Here is a 20,961-nt window from a genome sequence, read left to right as displayed (position 1 = left end):
AAGGCAGGTAAGGTAATATCTTTTACTGGACCAACTTCTGTTGGTGAAAGCGTCAAGCTTTCAAGCTACACAGAGCTCTGCAGGCCTGAAGAAGAACTCTATGTAGCTTGAAAGCTTGGCTCTTTCCCCAAGAGAAGTTGGTCCAATAAAAAAAATTACCTCATCCACCTTGTCTCTCCAATATCCTGGGACCAACACAGCTACAACACCACTGCAAACAAAAATGAATGTTGCACATGCCTTATCCAAAAGCACATTAGGTTAGGGTCCTCCGGAACAATGCATTTATCGTCTGTATTAGTGTGCATCAGATTCCACTGGCATGCTCATATAATGGGTCACAACGAGAAGGTCAGTCTTCTGAAATATACTGTGCCAAGCATCACAATTCATATCTTTGCTAACACAATACAACCAGTGCTGAAATAACCAGAATTTATGGAGAAATGGAAAAGCTGTCCATCTGGCCATGACCACCTAGATCCCCACTATGACGATTCCTATCATTCCTGCATGGAGAGGAAAGTCAGCTCCCTCCACTGTAGCGTCACTTCCCTGGACCACATAGACCCCTTTCTGCAGGGTCAAGTGAAAACATGCTTTGTCCCCCCCACAGTCCCGAGGTCCATGGAAATGCTGGCAGCTTGGGCCTGTCTCCAGGCAGGAGAAATGCCCTCTTTAGGGCACTTCTGTAGGCTGCTGTGGCTGTGAACACAAAAGCACAGTGAAGGTTTGTGTTAAACAGTACGTTTTTATTCTCAACTTTACGTCTACCCAGAAGTACACAAACTAGCTGCAGCAGGCAACTCTCTGCTCTAACAGGCATTCTGAGCCCAACACTGCTAGGTGAAGAGTGACCCTTCAGCCTCACTTTCCACCCTTACACAACAGAACAAGCTACTCCACACACAGGCTGGGGGGAAGCTCTGGCAGCACGCTGCCTTCAGCATCATGGAGTTAGAGACCAAGATGTTGGGCCAGAGACACAGTGTTTCTGGGTGGTTGGCCCTGCCTCCTGTCAATCCCCAGGACCTGCAGAGTTGAGGGGCAGTTCATTGCGCATCTTGCAGGGTTTGTTCCCCTTGATTCAAGACAATTCTATGATTAGACCCTCACAAGGTTTCCCCTAACTTTTCCCCACAGCCTCTACCTACCCTAGACCCAAAGGAATATCCTGACTTAAACACTGTGGGCCAAATTCATTCTTTATTGTTACCCCATTTATGTCAAAGGGATGGATTTCAATCCAGATTTCCTATTTCTCACCTGTAGATTAGAAAAATTCCTCTCTCGCAGTTGCCGTACAATTAGTCACGTGTAGAGGTGGTGTGAACAGCTCCTGTCAGACTGAGTACCTCAGTCTGTGGATGTTCTGAACTAACACGTTCCCTGTATCCTTGGCCACATCCCCTCTCTGGCCAGTGCTTTCAGCTTTTGGGGCTTTACTAACTGGATCCATGCTCCCCAACAGAGTAGCTTTGTAGACACCTTTTCTGCTGTGATCCTCTCACCCCTGGCTAGACTTTCTGCCACCAGATGACATGCATCTGGTGATCCACTGGCAGAATCCAGGAGTGAATCTGGCCCACTATTTGCAGAGAATTTGAAAAGATGTTCCTCAAAATAGAGTCAGCACTTATCCCAATCTTCATTCTTCCACTCAGGAACCCTGGGAAAGAGACCAGCCTTATACTGTGCCTGTAGGGTTAACAAATGGGGTCTGTTAGACCGGTGGGAAAAGTCAAGCTCAGAATTGAAGACCTTCCCCTCAGCCCCACATGGTTACTCACTGTATTTTCCACTGAATGCATCCGATGAAGTGAGCTGTAGTTCACGAAAGCTTATGCTGAAATAAATTGGTTCGTCTCTAAGGTGCCACTAGTCCTCCTTTCCATTTAGGGACTGTTAGCTCAAGTGCCTGTGCTGCCCTCAATTTTCATGGCAGTTCATGGAAAGAGAATTAAGGTCTCATATAAACAGGAATGGAACAAGCCACTTAAAGGAAGAATTAGATATGTACCTTATTTACATACAGTGCCATAGATGTGCAATAATATGTAAAAAAATATGGGTGGATACTTCCCTGTTATGAAGAGCTTACAATGCACATGGAGGAGGAGCTGCTTTTCAGATGGAAGTATATTTATATGTAATACCATTTTTAAGTTTTGAAAATTTATTTCAGAGTTCATTAAATGTGCCAGCGTGACAATGCTAAAAATGCTAAAAACCAAAGTCCATCTTTCTGTGCATGCGTTTCCCTAGCTGAAAAATGGAGATAATGATACTTCCTTCCTTTAATGTCTAATGATGAAGAGCACTATATAAGAACTACATATTATCAGTATGATCATCAGCCCTAGTTATTATCCCTAGAACTGGTTCAGCATAGGCAAAGGCAGCACATTATGCCAGAGATGTGCCACCTCCATCAGCGAAGGAATAATTTAGTCTTCCATGTTCATTCAGTTACTGCCTTCATTTCTCAGATTGCCAGAAAGCAAGCCACTGAAGTCAATCGTGTTGTTGGTTTTTGTTATGCAGACACTTATTCAGTGAGAACTGGACTAAGACCAACCCACTTGACCTAGGATACCAAACCACAAAGAGATATGTTCAATTTCAACCACTTTGACCTGGTGGTGAGTTGATCAAATAATCTGGGGAAGAGGGAAGGACTCAGATTGACAAGGCTGCGCTCCTTTCTTTAGAAGAATGAAGACAGAAAAACTGTATGGTTTAATTTTGTATAACATGGTGATAAGTGCTATATGAAAACCTAAGATAGAAGGGAAATACTCCTACAGATGTTTATAGCCCCAACCACCATTCAGTCCCTTTGTATTTTTCATTTGCAAATTGATAAATTTATTCCATTAATTATCTAGGATTATAATTTAAAAAGAAACCAAACACATGCACACAAAACCACTAAGGATTCACAGTCATAAAAACTATGCTATTCACATTTTACAAAAGATATGCTGGCACATTGCTTTATGGCAAAATTCAGTTGGCTGTTAGCATTCTGGAGGCTCGGAACTCAAAGGGTTGGAGGATTCAAAGTGCCCCTGATTACACTATTCCCCCCTTTTGAATATCTTGAATGAGAAATGAAAGTTGTAGAGCAGATGTGCCTATCATAACTTAAATGTGTTTAGGAAATGTTACACAAATTATGGGAGTTCAATGTGCAAAACAAAGCAACACTAGATACACAAAGGAAATCACAGACATTTATAAAGATTTACACATCCACATAGCTTTAGACTGAGGATTTTTTAATGAGAGACTGAATTTGCATGATTTGTAATAGCACTGAAGGCCACAGTTCAAATCTATAAAACTTTTAGCTTATGATACGTTCAACTGGAAATGAGAATAAAACACCTCACTTCCAACAAGAGAAGTCAATGCAATGCCCTCAGTTTCTGCTGGCAATAGTCTACTGCTAAGCATAACTTCTACAGATCAGTATTGAAATCACATGTTACAGATGAAGACCTTTGACCATGCACATCCTTACCCACGTGTAAAGTCAGTTGTGTACATAAGTGTAGATTTGGTGTCATACTGACCTATTTGTACAAGTTGTTGATTTGTACATGAACATAAACTTTGAATTTCTGAACTTTTAATGACAGGGATGACCCAACACTCTCACAAATCTTCGGAGACAGGTCAGTCCTTGCCTACAGACAGCCCCCCAACCTGAAGCAAATACTCACCAGCAACCACATACCACACAACAGAACCACTAACCCAGGAACCTATCCTTGCAACAAAGCCCGTTGCCAACTGGGCCCACATATCTATTCAGGGGACACCATCACAGGGCCTAATAACATCAGCCACACTATCAGAGGCTCGTTCACCTGCACATCCACCAATGTGATATATGCCATCATGTGCCAGCAATGCCCCTCTGCCATGTACATTGGTCAAACTGGACAGTCTCTACGTAAAAGAATGAACGGACACAAATCAGATGTCAAGAATTATAACATTCATAAACCAGTCGGAGAACACTTCAATCTCTCTGGTCACGCGATTACAAACATGAAAGTTGCTATATTACAATAAAAAAACTTCAAATCCAGACTCCAGCGAGAAACTGTTGAATTGGAATTAATTTGCAAATTGGATACAATTAACTTAGGCTTGAATAGACACTGAGAATGGCTAAGTCATTATGCAAGGTAACCTATTTCCCCTTGTTTTTTCCTACCCCCCCTCCCCCCGACGTTCTTGTTAAACCCTGGATTTGTGCTGGAAATGGCCCACCTTGATTATCATACACATTGTAAAGAGAGTGGTCACTTTAGATAAGCTATTACCAGCAGGAGAGTGGGTTTGTGTGTGTGTGGGGGGTGAGAAAACCTGGATTTGTGCTGGAAATGGCCCAACTTGATTATCATACACATTGTAAGGAGAGTGATCACTTTAGATAAGCTATTAGCAGCAGGAGAGTGGGGTGGGAGGAGGTATTTTTTCATGCTTTGTGTGTATATAAAAAGATCTTCTACACTTTCCACAGTATGCATCCGATGAAGTGAGCTGTAGCTAACGAAAGCTTATGCTCAAATAAATTGTTTATTCTCTAAGGTGCCACAAGTACTCCTTTTCTTTTTGTGAACTTTTAATTTTATTCATTAATGAATTTTAAAATGGTATTTTGCTTCTTCCTATGTAGAAGTATAAGCAACAGAACAATATTTTATACTTTTCTTTCTCCTTTTTGAATGCTGACTCCTGAAGAGAGGGATATTGTAAACTTCAGTTAACAATCAGAGGAGATCATATCAGTTCTAAACTTAGCAGATCCCCCTACATTTAATATTCAAGATGCAGAACCACCTACTTTCTACATGATAGTTCTTGTGACACGGAACTGAAGCAATGTGCATGTCCCAAGCAGGGGAGAAGGGGATGTGTTATAATGGCCATTAATTATACTGTGAACTGTCCTTGAGCAACAGCCTTGCAATCAGTGACAACCTTCTACTGAGAGCACACTAGTCACTTCCTGGTTTTAAAACGATAGGGTTTGATGCCCAACTTTGCACTAATTTTTGCCTGTAGAATTAGATATGCATCACTTCAGCAATAGTCCCAGCAACTACTTTGAATACCCTGCAAGATAATGTAATGAAGCTTGCTATAGTCTCAGGCCTGTTCTGATCCCTTTTTAAATGTGGAACACACAAAACCAGAAGGAAACTCACACACAAGCTTATTAAACTAAGTGATAACGCAAGAACATTTGAGTCAACTCATGCCTGGCGAGCCGTCTACATATAAAGATACCCAAAGGAAACTGAAGGCAGATTACACTTGAATAGAGTGGAGCCCAAAGCAAGGTAAGCACATTAAAGGTGAGTAGTAAAGAAGATGGAGAGAGAGAGACTGGGAACCTTTGTGTCTGCGCACACCCTGGGACGTGGATGTCTGTCAACAGCAAAGCCCTTTGTCCTACGGTGAACAGAATGATGGTTCAGTGCTAATTACAGAAGCATCTGTGTTCAATAGCTGAGGAGCATTGGCTGTGAAAATTCCGTGTTTGGTTACAAAATTTCCCTTCTCTTACGGCTTGTTTCTCACTAGATAGTTAACACAGATTAAGGTAGGATGTGAATTTAAAGTGCAGTAGTTTTTTCTGAATAACTCCATGTGTGGACACTCTTATTCCAGAAAGAAGTGTAGGCTTGTTATTGTTTCCCCAGATGTTGGTTTTTTAATACAGGGAAGTGGCAGATAATGGTTGGCTACCTTGGTGGACTGAGGCTTGTTGCCTGAGAGTATTACTATTGTGACTGATGCAAGGAGATATTCCAGGGTGGTTCTAGAGCCTCCTTTCACAGGATTTTTAAGCTGTTTATTCCAGAATAAGAGAGTGTCTACACATGGCATTAATTAGGAACAGTTAATCAAGGACAAGCCCTTCCATATGGTAGACAAGCTCTTACATATGGTGGAATGTACTATTAGTTGCACATTCTGCATGCTTTAAACTGCAGGGCAGACAATGGCTTTAAGACTTCTTTAATAGTTAATTTTCACATTGCTTTCTAGCATACATTTTCTATTTATACTTCTTGAAGTTTATTAACCAAGATCTTAAAAATCCTTTGAGTCAATATATAAAGAAGCAGCTGTTCTTTGTATATTGTTCCAGTCTGCTGCTATTCTCTCTTCACACCGTGGCCATTAAACCTTTTAAGAGCCCAGAGGCACCAGTAGCCAACTGCTCAGAGTTCTGTGATCTACATCTTGGGTGCATCTGGAGGCTTTTGCACCAAAACTGTTTAAGTGGTTGCCACAGACAAAGTCAAACCATCTTTGGCTTAAAGGAGTCCAAGACAAAAGATCCTAACCTTTGACTATTAGTGGTAAATGTGCCCAATGGCCTGTGATGGGATGTTAGATGGGGTGGGATCTGAGTTACTACAGAGAATTCTTTCCTGGGTATCTGGCTGGTGAGTCTTGCCCACATGCTCAGGGTTTAGCTGATCGCCATATTTGGGGTCGGGAAGGAATTTTCCTCCAGGGCAGATTGGCAGAGGCCCTGGGGGTTTTTTGCCTTCCTCTGCAGCGTGGGGCACAGGCCACTTGCTGGAGGATTCTCTGCACCTTGAAGTCTTTAAACCACGATTTGAGGACTTCAATAGCTCAGGCATAAGTTAGGGGTTTGTTACAGGAGTGGGTGGGTGAGATTCTGTGGTCTGCGTTGTGCAGGAGGTCAGACTAGATGATCATAATTGTCCCTTCTGACCTTAAAGTCTATGATTCTATGATTCTTCTGGTGCAACTGGAAAGTCTTCTTCATGAAGATATACAATCACTCCCAAAAGGCTACATCTAACTCCACATGATTGTGTTGCCTTTGAAATAATTGGAAACTATCAACTATGTTTGCCACAAAATACTATTTTCCTTTTATTTATATACAAACATATGTGAGAGAGAGAGAGAGAGAGAGAGAGAGAGAGATTTTCCCAAACTTATATCTCTATCATCTACAAAACCAACAATGATTAAAACAGTCGGGCAAAACCCTGCATGAGTATTAGTAATTAAAAATTATGAGGATGGGTGACAAAATGCTTTTCAAAAATATATAAAATGAAGTTTCATCCAATAATGCAGAGAAAGTATCTTTTCACTCTCTAAACCTAAAATGTGATGGTTGATTACCCAGGACATATAGCATTGGGCAGTACTTCTGTTTTTTGTTGAAGCATGTTTTCTCAAATAAGAGAATTAATTGGCTAGCAATTTAAAACTGTTTAACTTAATTTTCACTTAATCCTTTTATAAACTCCTTATGGTCTTTTTACAGTTTTTCTACTGACCCTTTCAAGTTCATTAGCTTTTGTAATTACAACATCTAATTTTTCCTCCATCTTTTAAATCAAATTATATCGTGTAATCAAAGTAAATCTTCCATCAGTTGGTTTAGGAGAACAAATTCCTAAATGAGATCCAAATAATTGCAATTATTCTTATTTTTATAATTGGAATTCAATGTTAAAAAGCTTATTAGCATGCTATTAGGAAAGGCATTCATCAAACAATATGTACTGTATGGCATTTCTGCTTTTTGCTGTTGAACCATAAATTACATAGTACACATTATTCCTCAACAAAACAACAATGCATTTGAATCAAACCCATTATTGCTGTGCTCTGTTGCCTAGAGACTGTACATTTAAAGTTTACTGCATTTTAGATGGACATTTAAATTACAAATGGCAATCCAACAGTTCTTCACATAATGTATAGACAGAAAGCAGTCTGTTATAGACTACTATTTTGTGCTTCTTAAGAAGAAAGAAGAGTTTAGCTTTTTTGGGTAAGATATTTTATGTTCAGCACTACTAAGCTTGATAAAATATTCCCAAACCTACCTGTTCCCAGGCAAATACATGTTGATTGAAGTAGAACTGAATCTGTTCATTGGCAATGTTGATACACAGTTGTTCGAAAGAATTTTTTTTGAAATTTTCAAAGCCAAAGATATCAAGAATCCCAATGTTCAACCCATCATCATTTTCGCTGAAAAAAGATAAAAAAAAGCTCTTCATATGTTTATCTCCATTATTTTACATAATGCCTAACTTCATTATTGTTTCAAGAAAATAAATAATGGGCCAAATTTATCACTGACCTTGGGAGTTACATAAGGATGAATTTTGCCCAATCAGATGAATCTTAATAGAATGATCAATTCTAATATGAAATATGATAATACATGTAAATCTAAGGATGACTGTATATGCCAAACACGATTTCCCCTATCGGGGAAAAAAAACAGACTATGGTTCACAAATGACACACAATTGCTCTTCGTTTCTATGGTAATAAAATAGGCTTGTAATTAGATACTAGGTATTTCTTCCCTCAGATTATTTGCTCACAATGCTTAGGGCTGACTTTTCAAAATAGATCGTCTGCAGAGGCCCCTACATTCATTTTTATGCACCTAAATACCTGTTTTAAATATTAAGATTAAGATAGGAGTTTCAATTTGCAATGAGGTGCATGCAACAGGCATTTAGAAGCCTAGCTTTAGGCACTGAAGTATGAAAATTTGACCTTACACGTTACAAGAAAAAAATCTGAAGGAGAAGTACCGGATAAGTAATTACAGGAATTAAGCAAGTAACGCCTATTTTATTACCACCCACACAAACATCGGTTCTATGTTATTTGTACACTGCATGCATTTTAGATACCAGATGGGGATCCTCATCCCTGCCCCTTCCACAGTGGAACCACGCTTGTTCCACTAGTTTGGAGCCCTCAAGGCCTGCTCAATGGCAGAGTGATGGGATATGTCCATAAATTAGCAGTGCAGCTCCATCTGTCTTGTATTTTGGCTTAATAATCATCGATCAAAATGGTATTTATTGCTGTTACTGAGTATTTTAAAGTTTTCAGGGCTCTTAGGGCTACAAAACTGCAGCCTTGGATTCCCTCTGATGTTTCTTAAATGAAAATGCAGACGTGCCGGATTGAAATATTATGTGTATTCGGAATCAGGTAGTTTTAAATTCATCCCACTCCCCTGGCACCCAACTACCATGGAGGGCCTTGATTTGCATGATTTACTAACAAAGCCTTGCCAATCCTTCACCAGATTCATTTGCATCCCCATCCCTAACCTTTGTCTGTTTGGGTCTAGACCGCAAACCTTTTCAGGGTAGGAACGGTCCTTTCCTGTTTGTAAAGCACCTAGCACAATGGGGTGCTAAACCCGATGAGGCTTTGGGCACTATCATAAATACTTAAGAAGAAGAAGAACACCAGAAGGATGCATGCAAATAAGATCAGAATGTGGCCTAATCAATCTGCAGATGAATGGCAGCGTTGGCCCTAAAAGTTATGAGTAAATCATCTAAAGGAAAAATAGCTGGTATATAACTCCAGTAGGTTTACTCCTAATTTACATGGGAATAACTAAGATCAGAATTTCACCCAGTTAATCTATAGCGAAATGCCAAGATGCCAGTATTAAAGCTATTTACTATATGTCTATTGCATACTACTAATGAAAAAAATGTATATGATCAGAAATGATTACCATAGGTAAAGAAGTTATCAGATGAAGGAAGGATTTGTAAGAGCTAAACGTTATGGATCTGAACAAGCTAATAAAATATTATATCATGACTATTCCGTTGCCAGATGTTCTATAAAATATATAGACCATGTAGGTATACAAATCATACATTTCACATTGCAAAGAGATAATTTTTCTACTGGAAAAATGTCCCTTTACCTTAAAAGTTTGTCTGGCTTGAGTAAAGTATTGATGCGATTGACTATCCAACTAAAGAGACGCCCATATAATGCTTTGGCCATGGCATCTCTGACATCAATAGCTTTTTCCACGGTGTTAGGACGGATAATGGTTTCCCCTCGAGTCACCACGCAGTAGGAGGTGAGAGCTTCTTGCAGTTCATCTGCCTGAATGCACAGCAAGGAAGCACCTAGAAAGTGAACAGATGTACTGTTAAGACATACACACAATCCGCAGGTATATTTTTGAAGGAATGAAGTATTTCTTAATTTCTAAGGGTTAGATTGTAACTGTACAATGTGTCCTGATTATGGGGCAGTGTGGAATTGTGCTGCCCCAAGAGCAGATGAGGGACTGAGTCATAATCTGTAGCTAATTCCCCTCTTGCTCCAGGGTGGGGAAGTCATGTGCACCAGCCCTTTCCCAGGTGCAGATTACTTTCCCTTCAGTGACAGCTCAGCCATGCTGGCCAGTGTGTTGGGGACAGAATCAAGGCTCCACCCTCTCATACAGGAGGGGGAGCAGCAGCTTCCCTGTGGATGCTTTTCCACTGTAAGCCCATTGTGACCCACAAGGGAGGTAGCCCAGCTCTATTTCCTCGAGATAAACGCTGTAGGAGATAGAGCTGGTAAAAAAATAAAATTCAAAATTTTGATGAAATTTTTCACAAAAAGTTTAAATGTTGACAAAAACCATGAACATTTTATTTTGTTTTTCGCCACCCCCCCTCCCCCCGGTAACAGTCATGCTACCTGAATAAACTATGTGGATGGACACAAAAAGTAAATAATTTTTATGCACATAAATATGAAAGAAACCCTTCTTTTTACATTTTTATTAATGTGGATTTGGCATGAATTGAACTGCTGTACTTTAAGTCTTGCAAAATTTCCATCTGAATACAGTTTTATAGATAAATCTAATGTGATAAAATCTCCTGCCTGCTAAAACATTAAAGAAATTTAATCTTAAATAAAAGGAAAGAGAACTCACAATTCTCAAGTGCGACTGGATTGGAAATATTGCTCTTGTCAATCATGTGCTCGGATACCACTGAAGAAAACTCAATGTTACCCACGTTTAAAATTGCAGCAAGAATACTGTAGACACTGCCAAGTTCCTGAAAAGGAGATTAAAAATATAGCCATTTATAGTTTTACATTTGGTACCTTAGGCTGCAATAACTGGTATTCTACACCCCTTTTCTATATCTTGAAGATAAGCATCTGTACTGGGCCCTAACATGTTGCTATTGACTGCCTCCTCATTTATAGTGGAGCCTGGACTGTCCTGGAGCACACACAGCGGAACAGGAGTCACTGGCTGACCAGATCAATGATCGAGGCAGCCAATACACATGAGATCTTATTCTAGTAAATTGATGCAATTGCCTGACAAGGTTGAGAACTCCTGCTCAGGACAAGTACAGTTAAATTAGCTGTAGCATTTTCATCATGCTCTCCTCTCTCCACCAGTAAGACCAAAGCACCCCTATCCTTGAACCACTTCAGAGGCTTCCTCTCGGACATCTAATTCAAGCTCTTTGTTCTCACTTTCAAGGTCCTTCACAATCTTTATCTCCATCTCCATTTTTGCTCTCATTGCCTCTTACTCTCCTCTGTGTTCAGTCCTCTTGCTTTACTGCTCCCTTTCCTCACTCCATGCCTTCTAGGACTCTGCCTCCCAAGCCTGGAACAGCCTAATTCTTCTTGTCCACCACACACTCTCTTCCAGGAATACATGTATCCCATTCTCCTCACCAGTCACTCCTCACACCATACTCTAATGCTAGTCCCAGGGGATGCCTGGCACCAAAGAGGGGGCAAGGAGGAGGTGGAAACGTGGCCTAACCCCACTTCTGCAATAGTTTAGAACTAGATTAGCATGCAGGTAGGAGCAGGCTACATCCCATAAAGGGATGCCATAGTGGTTGTGCTTCTCCCTCTGTGCACCAGAGAGTTCAGGAGCAACTCCGTACCACTCCCTGCTGTGTCTGAAGGTATGATCTAGCCCTAAGGCTGGAAGCTTCTTGGAACAAAGAATGAGTTTTACAACAGGTCTAATCCTGTGCCCACTGAAGTCAATGGAAACAGTGCTTCAGTGGGAGAAGAATCAGACCCTATATAGTCCTGATTCAGGGACACACTTACAGGTCCTTAAGCTCATCCATATTCAGGATAACACTTTAAATACAGACTTAATTTTAAGCATGTGCCTAAATCCCATTGTTTTCAAGGTAAGCATGTGCTTAAGTGTTGTCCTGAATGGCGATTTTTTCCTGATCTGGGGACAACATTTGTAATCACAATGTAAATTTTAGGTGACATATATAGTAAGTGACCTTAAATAATAATGAATGATAAGCAAAACTGTAATAGTAATAAAGTAATGCTTTCATTGTGGTTTTGGCTTTGATCTAAACTGTAAACTTGAATACCCATCTCCATATTTGATTATTTCTGGTCATTGTCTAAGCAGAGTGAGACAGTTTTAGTTTCTGTAATGTAGATTAGAGTTAAAATAGAATTTTGGGCTACTATTTTTCTTAAGGGTGAAGTAGTATTGGACAAGCATTTTAGCAGATGGGCTACTCATCACTCCACAGCATTTTATATCATAATATTTTGTAACATGCTGGCATCAATTATTCAGATAAAATCCTTAATTATCTTTAATTGCTCAAAATATTTTATATTATTTTCAACACTTTCAGAATTGAATCCAGCACAAATCTAACACTTAATGAAAATGAATTATTCCAGTTACTCCAAAGCCAACTAAAAAAGCTCACTCTAAAAATTACTCTTAGGATGATTGGCACGCAGTATGTATGTTTGTAAAGTGATTATTTTCATTTCAAGCCTAAGAATGTGGATGAAATTCAAAGAAATGGATAACTTGACTTTTGCCATTATGTTGTATAAAGGGTATAGCAACGGACATTTTTGTGCCCTTTTCCAGTAGGTGTTAAATCTGGTTGATCTGTCTAGAATGATTATTGTGAACCCCAGGCAGTTCTTTCCTCTTATTTTTGTCATGCAGTCTTAAGTAAAACAGTGTGGGTTTAGGACAGAGAGCAAAGTATAGACTATGTAGTTACCATTATAGCATGCTAGCCAGTTTAAAAGAGAGATTTCATAAAAACACGTAGGCTGCATTTTAATCAGAGTGCACAAGACTATGTTCAGGACTCCTGTTAATAAAACACGAATTGTGGATATATAGAGAAACTCCTCTGTGCACCACGATGGACTGTCAAAGGTTAGGAGTACGTTATTGCACCTTTCCATGGAGGAGCCTCTTTCTGATGCAACATATTTCTCTAGCCAAAAAGTAGCAGTCTCGGTGCATACAGAGCTTGATTTCTGGCATATAGCCACAGTTCTGCAAAGGGTATGGTGCGGAGACACAGCCCCAGTGGCAGTCCTGGGAGACATTATGCCTGGATTAGGTACAATGATTCCAGGAGCTCATGGGAGCTCTGGGAACCACTACTGCTGTGTCACCCTTCAAGAGAGTGCAGTATCTACACCCCTCTGTACCCAGTCTTCTCTGCCAGCTGGGGTGGAAGTGGGTCAGACAAGAGTCCCACCTCTTTTGAGAGGCTAATGCTTCCACAAGGAATATCCCCTTCATAGGAGGCTCAACAAGAAAGACTCTTTATGCCTCTCCTTCCCTATCCACTCAAAAACTAAGCACACCCTGTACCACAACCTTCTGCAAAGTGACCAGAAGATGCATGCTGGCATTGTGCATAGTGTGGCCACTCACATTTCTCAGTGGACTTCCAAAATATCAGAAGTGACACCTCCTCTTTTGGTGATATAGTGTCATTGCTATATGAAGGTGATGCTCTTATCAATCAAAATGAATGTTTAAGCACGGGGAACAGGAACAGACTGGTGTAACTGCATAGTACACTTCATGCCCCACAAGGTCTTGTCATGTGGGTAGCTCTCCTGATGACAGTTCTGCAACCTTCACATTCATGTAGGCCAGTTCTGAAGAGATGGAAGTACTGCTGACAGGAGATTGTTGGGCCTTACCATCTGCTATACAGCGCTGGAGTTGTGAATAAGTATCAAAAGGAAAAAGAAGAGAATGGGCTTGGGAAAAAAAGATGAAAATTCAGCTTCACCGCTAATAGGTTTCATCTGCTTTTACTACAAAATAGGTTTGCAGCAAGGTCGGTAATGGGGCTGATTGAAAGTTTTCTGTCAAAATTGTTTTTCCAACAGAAAATGGATTTTTGAGTAAATGAATTTTTTGGCAAAAAAGTGTCCACTTCCCATTGAAAAAAATTGATATTTTTTGTCAAAAAATCAATGCCTAAAAATGAAATATTTGGATTCTGAAATGCCACTTGAGTGCCTCATGGGTGTTGTAGTTAAGGTGTCTCATGCTCCCATTCTCCTGGGCCAGGCTCTCCAGTCAGACTTCATCTCCCATGATTCCATGTAACTGCCACGATGTATCACCTCCCTCAAGAGAGGAAACCACAGTGTGTGATGGGAGATACTTTTGATACTTATTGACAACTCCAGTGTCATAAAACAGCAGGTAATGTTTCTGATTTTAATTTTTTGCAAACAATTCAAAATTTTCCATGGAAAAAACCCATGGAAAAAAGCCGTAGTAAGTAGTAAAGAAATGCATCGCTAATGGCAAAAACAGCAAGGAAAGTATTATTAAAACATAGGGGAAAAGGTTCACACACGTTTCTTCACAGCTAAAATATTACCCTTAATGACGGCATGGTGAATGTTAACACGTTATCAGCCATGTGTATTGTTCCCATCCAAACCAGACCTGTGAAAAGTCTCACACTTGGAATTTTAGAAAACTCTCAGATTTTCTTTTGTAAACTAGTATTCTATATTTTATAGAATATATTTTATAGATTTGCCTCTTTTTAGTACCTCCTTCCTGTTGGACTTGCTCCTCCAGAACTAGGTACCAACAGTGTCTGAGAAATATTAAAACCATGAATAGCAACATTATAATGCAGCTCCTCTACTAATGGCACATGAAATTCCTTGTTTCAAAGCAGCTGCCGAAGGGAGACTTTAAAAAGAAACAGGCTGATATTTATTGTAATTATACTGGTACAGGCTTACAAGAGAGGACCAGTGGCCTGCACATCCATGAAAAGAGACAATAAGAAAGAAGAACAGATTAAATTAGTGGTCACAGATAAGACTCACCCTGACATGACAGGTTTGATCCTCTCAATGCACTTCAACCATCCTTGCCAAAGACTCCTTATTTCAAACTCTAATTTAAAAAGTGAATGAAGCTTACACGAACTAGGCTAAAATTATAGGCTTATTAATGGTTACAAACATTATTTTCTATGCACTTATTTTGTAATTAACTTTTTTTCAAATATTCAGCTGTGTTATGGCCACTGATTTTATAGTATTGTTGACTAATAATACTTTCTTAGTATATAGATGCTTAAACACTTTTAAAAGAATTAAAATATGTAACAATATCATGACAAACTGACCATGGAATATCCAAAAATGTCTAAGAATCATAGCCAAAGTGAGCAACATAATGAAGGAAACTGGTTGTATTTTTAGCCAAAATGAGAAAAATAGTGAAGGAAATGAGTTACATTCTTTGTATGCATTTCCCCTTTATTACCTCCTGTCACAGGAAGAAGCAAAGGAAGGTTTCAAAAAAAGAAAAAGATTGAAATGTTATCAGCACTCACCTCCATTGTAAAACCTATGACTTTGAAGCACTGCTCAATTAATTCAAACTGAGACTTATAGAAATTGTTGTTCATAAAATCTTGTGCTGTTCGGAGATGTTCATTTTGCAGATACCTGAAAGGGTTGAGGAACAAAGGGTTATAATCCAAATGAGGTTGAGCCAACTACAATGTATTCCTTAGAAATCAATTTATGTAAAAAGAAACTTCGTTACCTGGGTGGCTTATACTCTGGCAGTTTATAATGTGCCAGTTTTTTCTTTTCTGCTAAACCAGCATAGATGTAATAAAAAATATGGAAATTTCTCTCTCCCCTGAAACAACAAAAACAATTATTTGTTTGAGTAAGAAAGTTGTACTGCTAGATTTATTTATGGCATTGGTGCTATTGTTAAACATCATTAAAAATAGTGAGCCAGATCTTCAGCTGCTGAAAATTGACATGGCTCCATTGACGTCAATGGAATTCCATCAGTTTATACTTGCTGAGTACTTGGTGCAGTGATTTTAACTAGTTCCATCTTTTTCTGTGCAAGCTTTTTTGTGTGTCATATCTACCAATGCAGATGATGAAGCAGCAGCTAAATGCGGCACTGTGGTGTTTGATACAATAAGTAAATACTGGGTCGGATCTTGGAAATTGACCACAACCTTAGTAAACTAACTGTGCCCAGAGGAACTCTGTTAAAATCTTCCCTCCCAGGCAGAGTTGCATTCTCACTATGGGTTTGATCCTGCAAGGGTCTGTGAGATTTGACTGATTCAGAAAAGGATTTAAGCCCATGTGTAAATTTAAGCACATTCTCCTGACATATCCTATTTAAGTGGTCCCACTGACCTCATCAGAAATCAGCAAGCCCAGGAAAAAAGTTCAATGCAAGCCACTATTTTAGGGGAAAAGCTGGATTTTATTCTGAAAAATCCAAGATTCTATAACTGAAGTTCGATTGGGGAAAAACTGTCAATAACAGCGTTTCATAAAACTGGACCAAAACTTTAAATTGTGTATTTGCTAAATCAACTCAGAGGAAACAGAAGTAGTCATTTCTGTTGCATAAGGTAACAGGCTCTTACAGAATCGAAACACTCAGTTTTAGTCGGTGAGGGAAACATTAAAATTAGAGTTGGGGCAAGATTTCCCTATATCAAGTTCTAAACTTTTGCCATTAATTATTGTTAATGACAAAAACAGATCTACTAAAATAATTTTTTGTGTACTTTAATGTACTATATGTGAAAACAAACAGCTGATATTGTACAGGAATTTACTTTCATATGAATTTATTCTATGAAGTGTTGTTTAATTTCTCTGTCATTTGTTATTTTATTACACACACACACTCTTAACAAATATATATGTGTACTTGGTTCATACTCCTTTATAAGCAAAATTATATTAGAATCTCCAGGATTTAACCAAATATTTTGCATACAAGTTACATTACTAAGGGAAAATTAAAGGAAATGTAATCCAAACAATATACTTAACATAATATTAAGAGCTTAATGTAAACTAGGGTTGTCAAGCAATTAAAAAAATTAATCGTGATTAATTGTGTGATTGATCTCACTGTTAAACAATAACAGAATAATATTTATTTAAATATTTTTAGATGTATTCTACATTTTCAAATATATTGATTTCAATTACAACCCAGAATACAAAGTGTACAGTGCTCACTTTATATTTATTTTTATTACAAGTATTTGCACTGTAAAAGAATAAAAGAAATATTATTTTTCAATTCACCTAATACAAGTACTGAAGTGCAATCTTTTTATCATGAAAGTTGAACTTACAAATGTAGAATTATGTACAAAGACCCCTGCATTTAAAAATAAAAAATGTAAAATTTTAGAGACTGCAAGTCCACTCAGTCCGACTTCTTGTGCAGCCAATCACTCAGACAAACAAGTTTGTTGACATTTACAGGAGACAATGCTGCCCGCTTCTTGTTTACAATGTCACCTGAAAGTGAGAAGCATGTCCTTTGGAATGGTGGCAAAACCATGAAGGGAAATATGAATGTTTAGCATATCTGACATGTAAATACCTTGCAATGCTGGCTACAAAAGTGCCATGTGAACACCTGTTCTCACTGTCAGATGACATTGTAAATAAGAAGCGGGCAGCAGTATCTCCTGTAAATGTAAACAAACTTCTTTGTCTTAGCGATTGGCTGAACAAGAAGTAGGACTGAGTGAATCTGTAGGCTCTGAAGTTTTACATTGGTTTGTTTTTGAGTGCAGTCATGTAACAACAACAAAAATCTACATTTGTAAGTTGCACTTTCATGACAAAGAGATTGCACTACAGTACTTGTATGAGGTGAATTGAAAACGACTATTTCTTTTATCATTTTTACAGTGCAAATATTTGTAATAAAAAATATACACCGATTTCAATTACAATACAGAATACAGTATATATGAAAATGTAGAAAAACATCCAAAATATTTAATGAATTTCAATCGGTATTCTATTGTTTAACAGTAGGATTAATACTTTGATTAATTGTGATTAATTTTTCTAATCATGATTAATTTTTTTGAGTTAATCGTGTGAGTTAACTATGATTAATCGACAGCCCTAATTTAAACCCAGACAAATAAGGATATTTAGAGTTAAAACTATTAGAATATCCTTAGCCCTGCCCACATATGCTTATCCTTTTTGCTGTACAATATATGCAAGATTTTTTTAAAAACAGACCTGCTTAAATAAACCAGAATGTAATAAAATATACTGTAAGCTATTTTAATTTAAGTTATACCTTTAGAACCTATCAACCTCTTGTTTATTTGAAAGAAAAAACCTTGCTAATCTTATACTTGAATATGGTACAAGATTTCCCAAATTGCACTCCTGCTTTGTCTACTTTAAAATGGGTCAATTGTTCCTTTTTACTTACACAGCCTGATGGACAACTCTGGATTTTTCGAGGAGGTATTCTGAAATTTGAGCTCCTACTACAGTTCCTCCACAAGTGAATTTCATTTCTAAGTATTTTCCAAATCTGCTGGAGTTATCATTGATAATAGTGCCTGCATTTCCAAATGCCTCTACAAGATTGTTCACTTGGAGTATCTTCTCCTGGAGAGTCCTATTATTAGCCTAGATATAAAAGCCAACATACAGAAAAGTTATTGCTTAAAGCAGTCTCAAGAATAATCCCAAAATAACTGTTTTCAAATGGGTCTTTTCATTTACATTTGGTATTGAGAGTTTCAGTTGTTTATTCTGTGTACTTCTGGAATCTCTATTTAGGTATCACGATAAGCATCAGATCTCTGTAATGAGAAAGAATTCCCTTCCTTCTCTTTTTTTTCTCTTGCACCTATGGGCAAGGCCCTTTTCCTTGCCCACACAGGCCCCAATTCAGCAAGGTTCTTAAACACATACCTAGCTTTAAACATGTCAGTACAGTACTTAGGTAATGGGACTGCGACGTGCTTAAAGCTAGGGACATGCCTAAGTACCTTACTGAACTGGGGCCTCAACTTTTATCCATCCAACTATCCATCCCAGGTTTTTATACCTCACCCATCACCATGGTAAAGGAGCACCTCAGACTGATTTACTGTATGCTTGAAACAAGGGCTTAAGATGTAGAGTTAAATCCTGGATTCACTGATCTCAATGGGAGTCAATGGCATAATTCCCTAATTACTTCAGTGGGGCCAAGAATTCACCCATGCAGTCATGTTCAGCACAGTCTTTGTGTTTTCATTCTTCTCTTAACATTGGGCCAATTATTTTCCTCACTAGATACCCATCTTCCTACTGTTATTCTAAGCAGGACACTCCTGTAGCCGTACGAAGACATCGTAGTGCATTGACCTTTACTTGCTGAATGTGCCACTGCTCATTTCACCCGGCCTTTAATATGCAAAACTCTCAAGATGTGATCCAAACTTGGGCATACTTGTGATTTATTTTAAGGAGCCAAACCATCAAGTCAGCCTTTCTGGTCTGAATCATATGGAAAGACAGTGACACTGACAACAATCCATTGCTTAAGCGAGGTGAACATGTCAGAAGGTGAAACAGAATCCTACATGGTACATTTTGGGAAAATTTAGGACAGTCCCGAAGGCAGGAGATTGCTCAAGAAGGGTAAAACTTTCACTGTGCTGTGTAATATTTTACAGCATTCCATTATTGTCTCCAAGTGGGCTAAGGCAGGGTTGAGCTGGGGGAGGCACATCATCCCCTCTCTGACACTGGAAAGGTTGTCTGGAGAAGGTAATATAGTCTTGGGCCACATCACCTTTTCCACATCTTATCCTCAACCCTCCGCTAGCAGATTCCAATGCAGAATTAGGGTATTTGGGGTCTGTAAACGATACTGCAGGTTTGAGATTATGTTCCAATTTATTCAGGTTTCAGGCTTTAGAGAGACTTGTGGGAGCACCCACTTTAAAAACATACCTTTCCCAAGACTGTGAGCTGCTGAACCAGGAGGTGGGCACTCTGCGTCTTGCCAGCTCCACTCTCTCCAGAAATGACAATACACTGAAGAAGATAAGACAAGTCCATTTGCCCTCACTGCATCCCTCTCAGCAGAGCAAAGGGTATGAGATATAAATCTGATTGTGTAAATAAATACCTTTACCTGATCCGAGTTGTATGTTACCATGGATTGGTATCCAATGTCAGCCACAGCAAAGATGTGGGGAGGACTGGCAGTCCGCTTTGCTCCAATATACAGTTTGGAATGCTGAGGGTCAGAACACTGCAAATGTTTTCTGAGTTCCTTTAACAGCTATTTTTGTATTATTTTATCATGTTTTCATTATATTTACTGATTGCTGTGCAGCATTCCTAGCATATTCGCAGGGGGGCTTCATAAATAAAGATTTATTTATTATTATTATTACTATACTAACTATACTGTGGACCAATGGATCCTTTGAATTATATTTTAAATACCATTAAAAAGGAACCGGTATACTTTGAAATCTCATCATGCCTTGATTATGTAAAATATAAAATCAAAATAATTAGATCAAGATTTCATGTTTTCAGGTACAAAGCACTGAATTACCATTTCATACCATTTTCTTTTCATACACCCATTTAGTATTTTGGTAGGTTTTAAGGTGGCAAATGTTCTTTTCTTTACTTGCCATAACCGATAAACAAAGACAAACTTTTATTTGATCCAGACTGTCATATCAGTCACCAATTGCACAAGTAACACCAATTACACTGGTGTAAAACTAAAGTAAATGGGAGAACCAGGCTCTTAGTGTGAAGCACAATGAGGAGTAACACTGGGTTGCATAAGCCTCTATCAAAAAGATAAGTGGAATTTGGGGAACTTATTGTACACAGGGCTTCACTGTGTGTGTGTGTGTAGAGAGAGAGAGAGAGAGAGAGCATGAGAGACAAACGGTCTCATTTATGTGCAGGAATTCAGCATATAGCAATTAAACC

At 38.7% G+C, this 20,961-nt stretch overlaps 1 protein-coding gene across 1 annotated transcript in view; it reads right to left on the bottom strand.

Annotated features, from left to right (window-relative positions):
• Window positions 1-20,961, bottom strand: part of MYO3A (myosin IIIA) — a 206,509-nt gene that overhangs the window by 62,841 nt on the left and 122,707 nt on the right. Inside the window, exons 13-20 of the mRNA XM_074946105.1 lie at window positions 20,132-20,242; window positions 19,954-20,037; window positions 18,434-18,636; window positions 15,737-15,835; window positions 15,522-15,636; window positions 10,796-10,922; window positions 9,782-9,992; window positions 7,908-8,055 (exon numbers count right to left, since the gene is read on the bottom strand). Coding sequence (XP_074802206.1) covers window positions 7,908-8,055; window positions 9,782-9,992; window positions 10,796-10,922; window positions 15,522-15,636; window positions 15,737-15,835; window positions 18,434-18,636; window positions 19,954-20,037; window positions 20,132-20,242 — 1,098 coding nt within the window. The remainder of the gene's footprint in view (window positions 1-7,907; window positions 8,056-9,781; window positions 9,993-10,795; window positions 10,923-15,521; window positions 15,637-15,736; window positions 15,836-18,433; window positions 18,637-19,953; window positions 20,038-20,131; window positions 20,243-20,961) is intronic.

The sequence above is a fragment of the Natator depressus genome, chromosome 2, assembly GCF_965152275.1.
Source record: "Natator depressus isolate rNatDep1 chromosome 2, rNatDep2.hap1, whole genome shotgun sequence".
NCBI lineage: Eukaryota > Metazoa > Chordata > Testudines > Cheloniidae > Natator > Natator depressus.
Note: the sequence above shows the minus strand (reverse complement) of the source record. Positions and strands in the feature narration are given on the sequence as shown.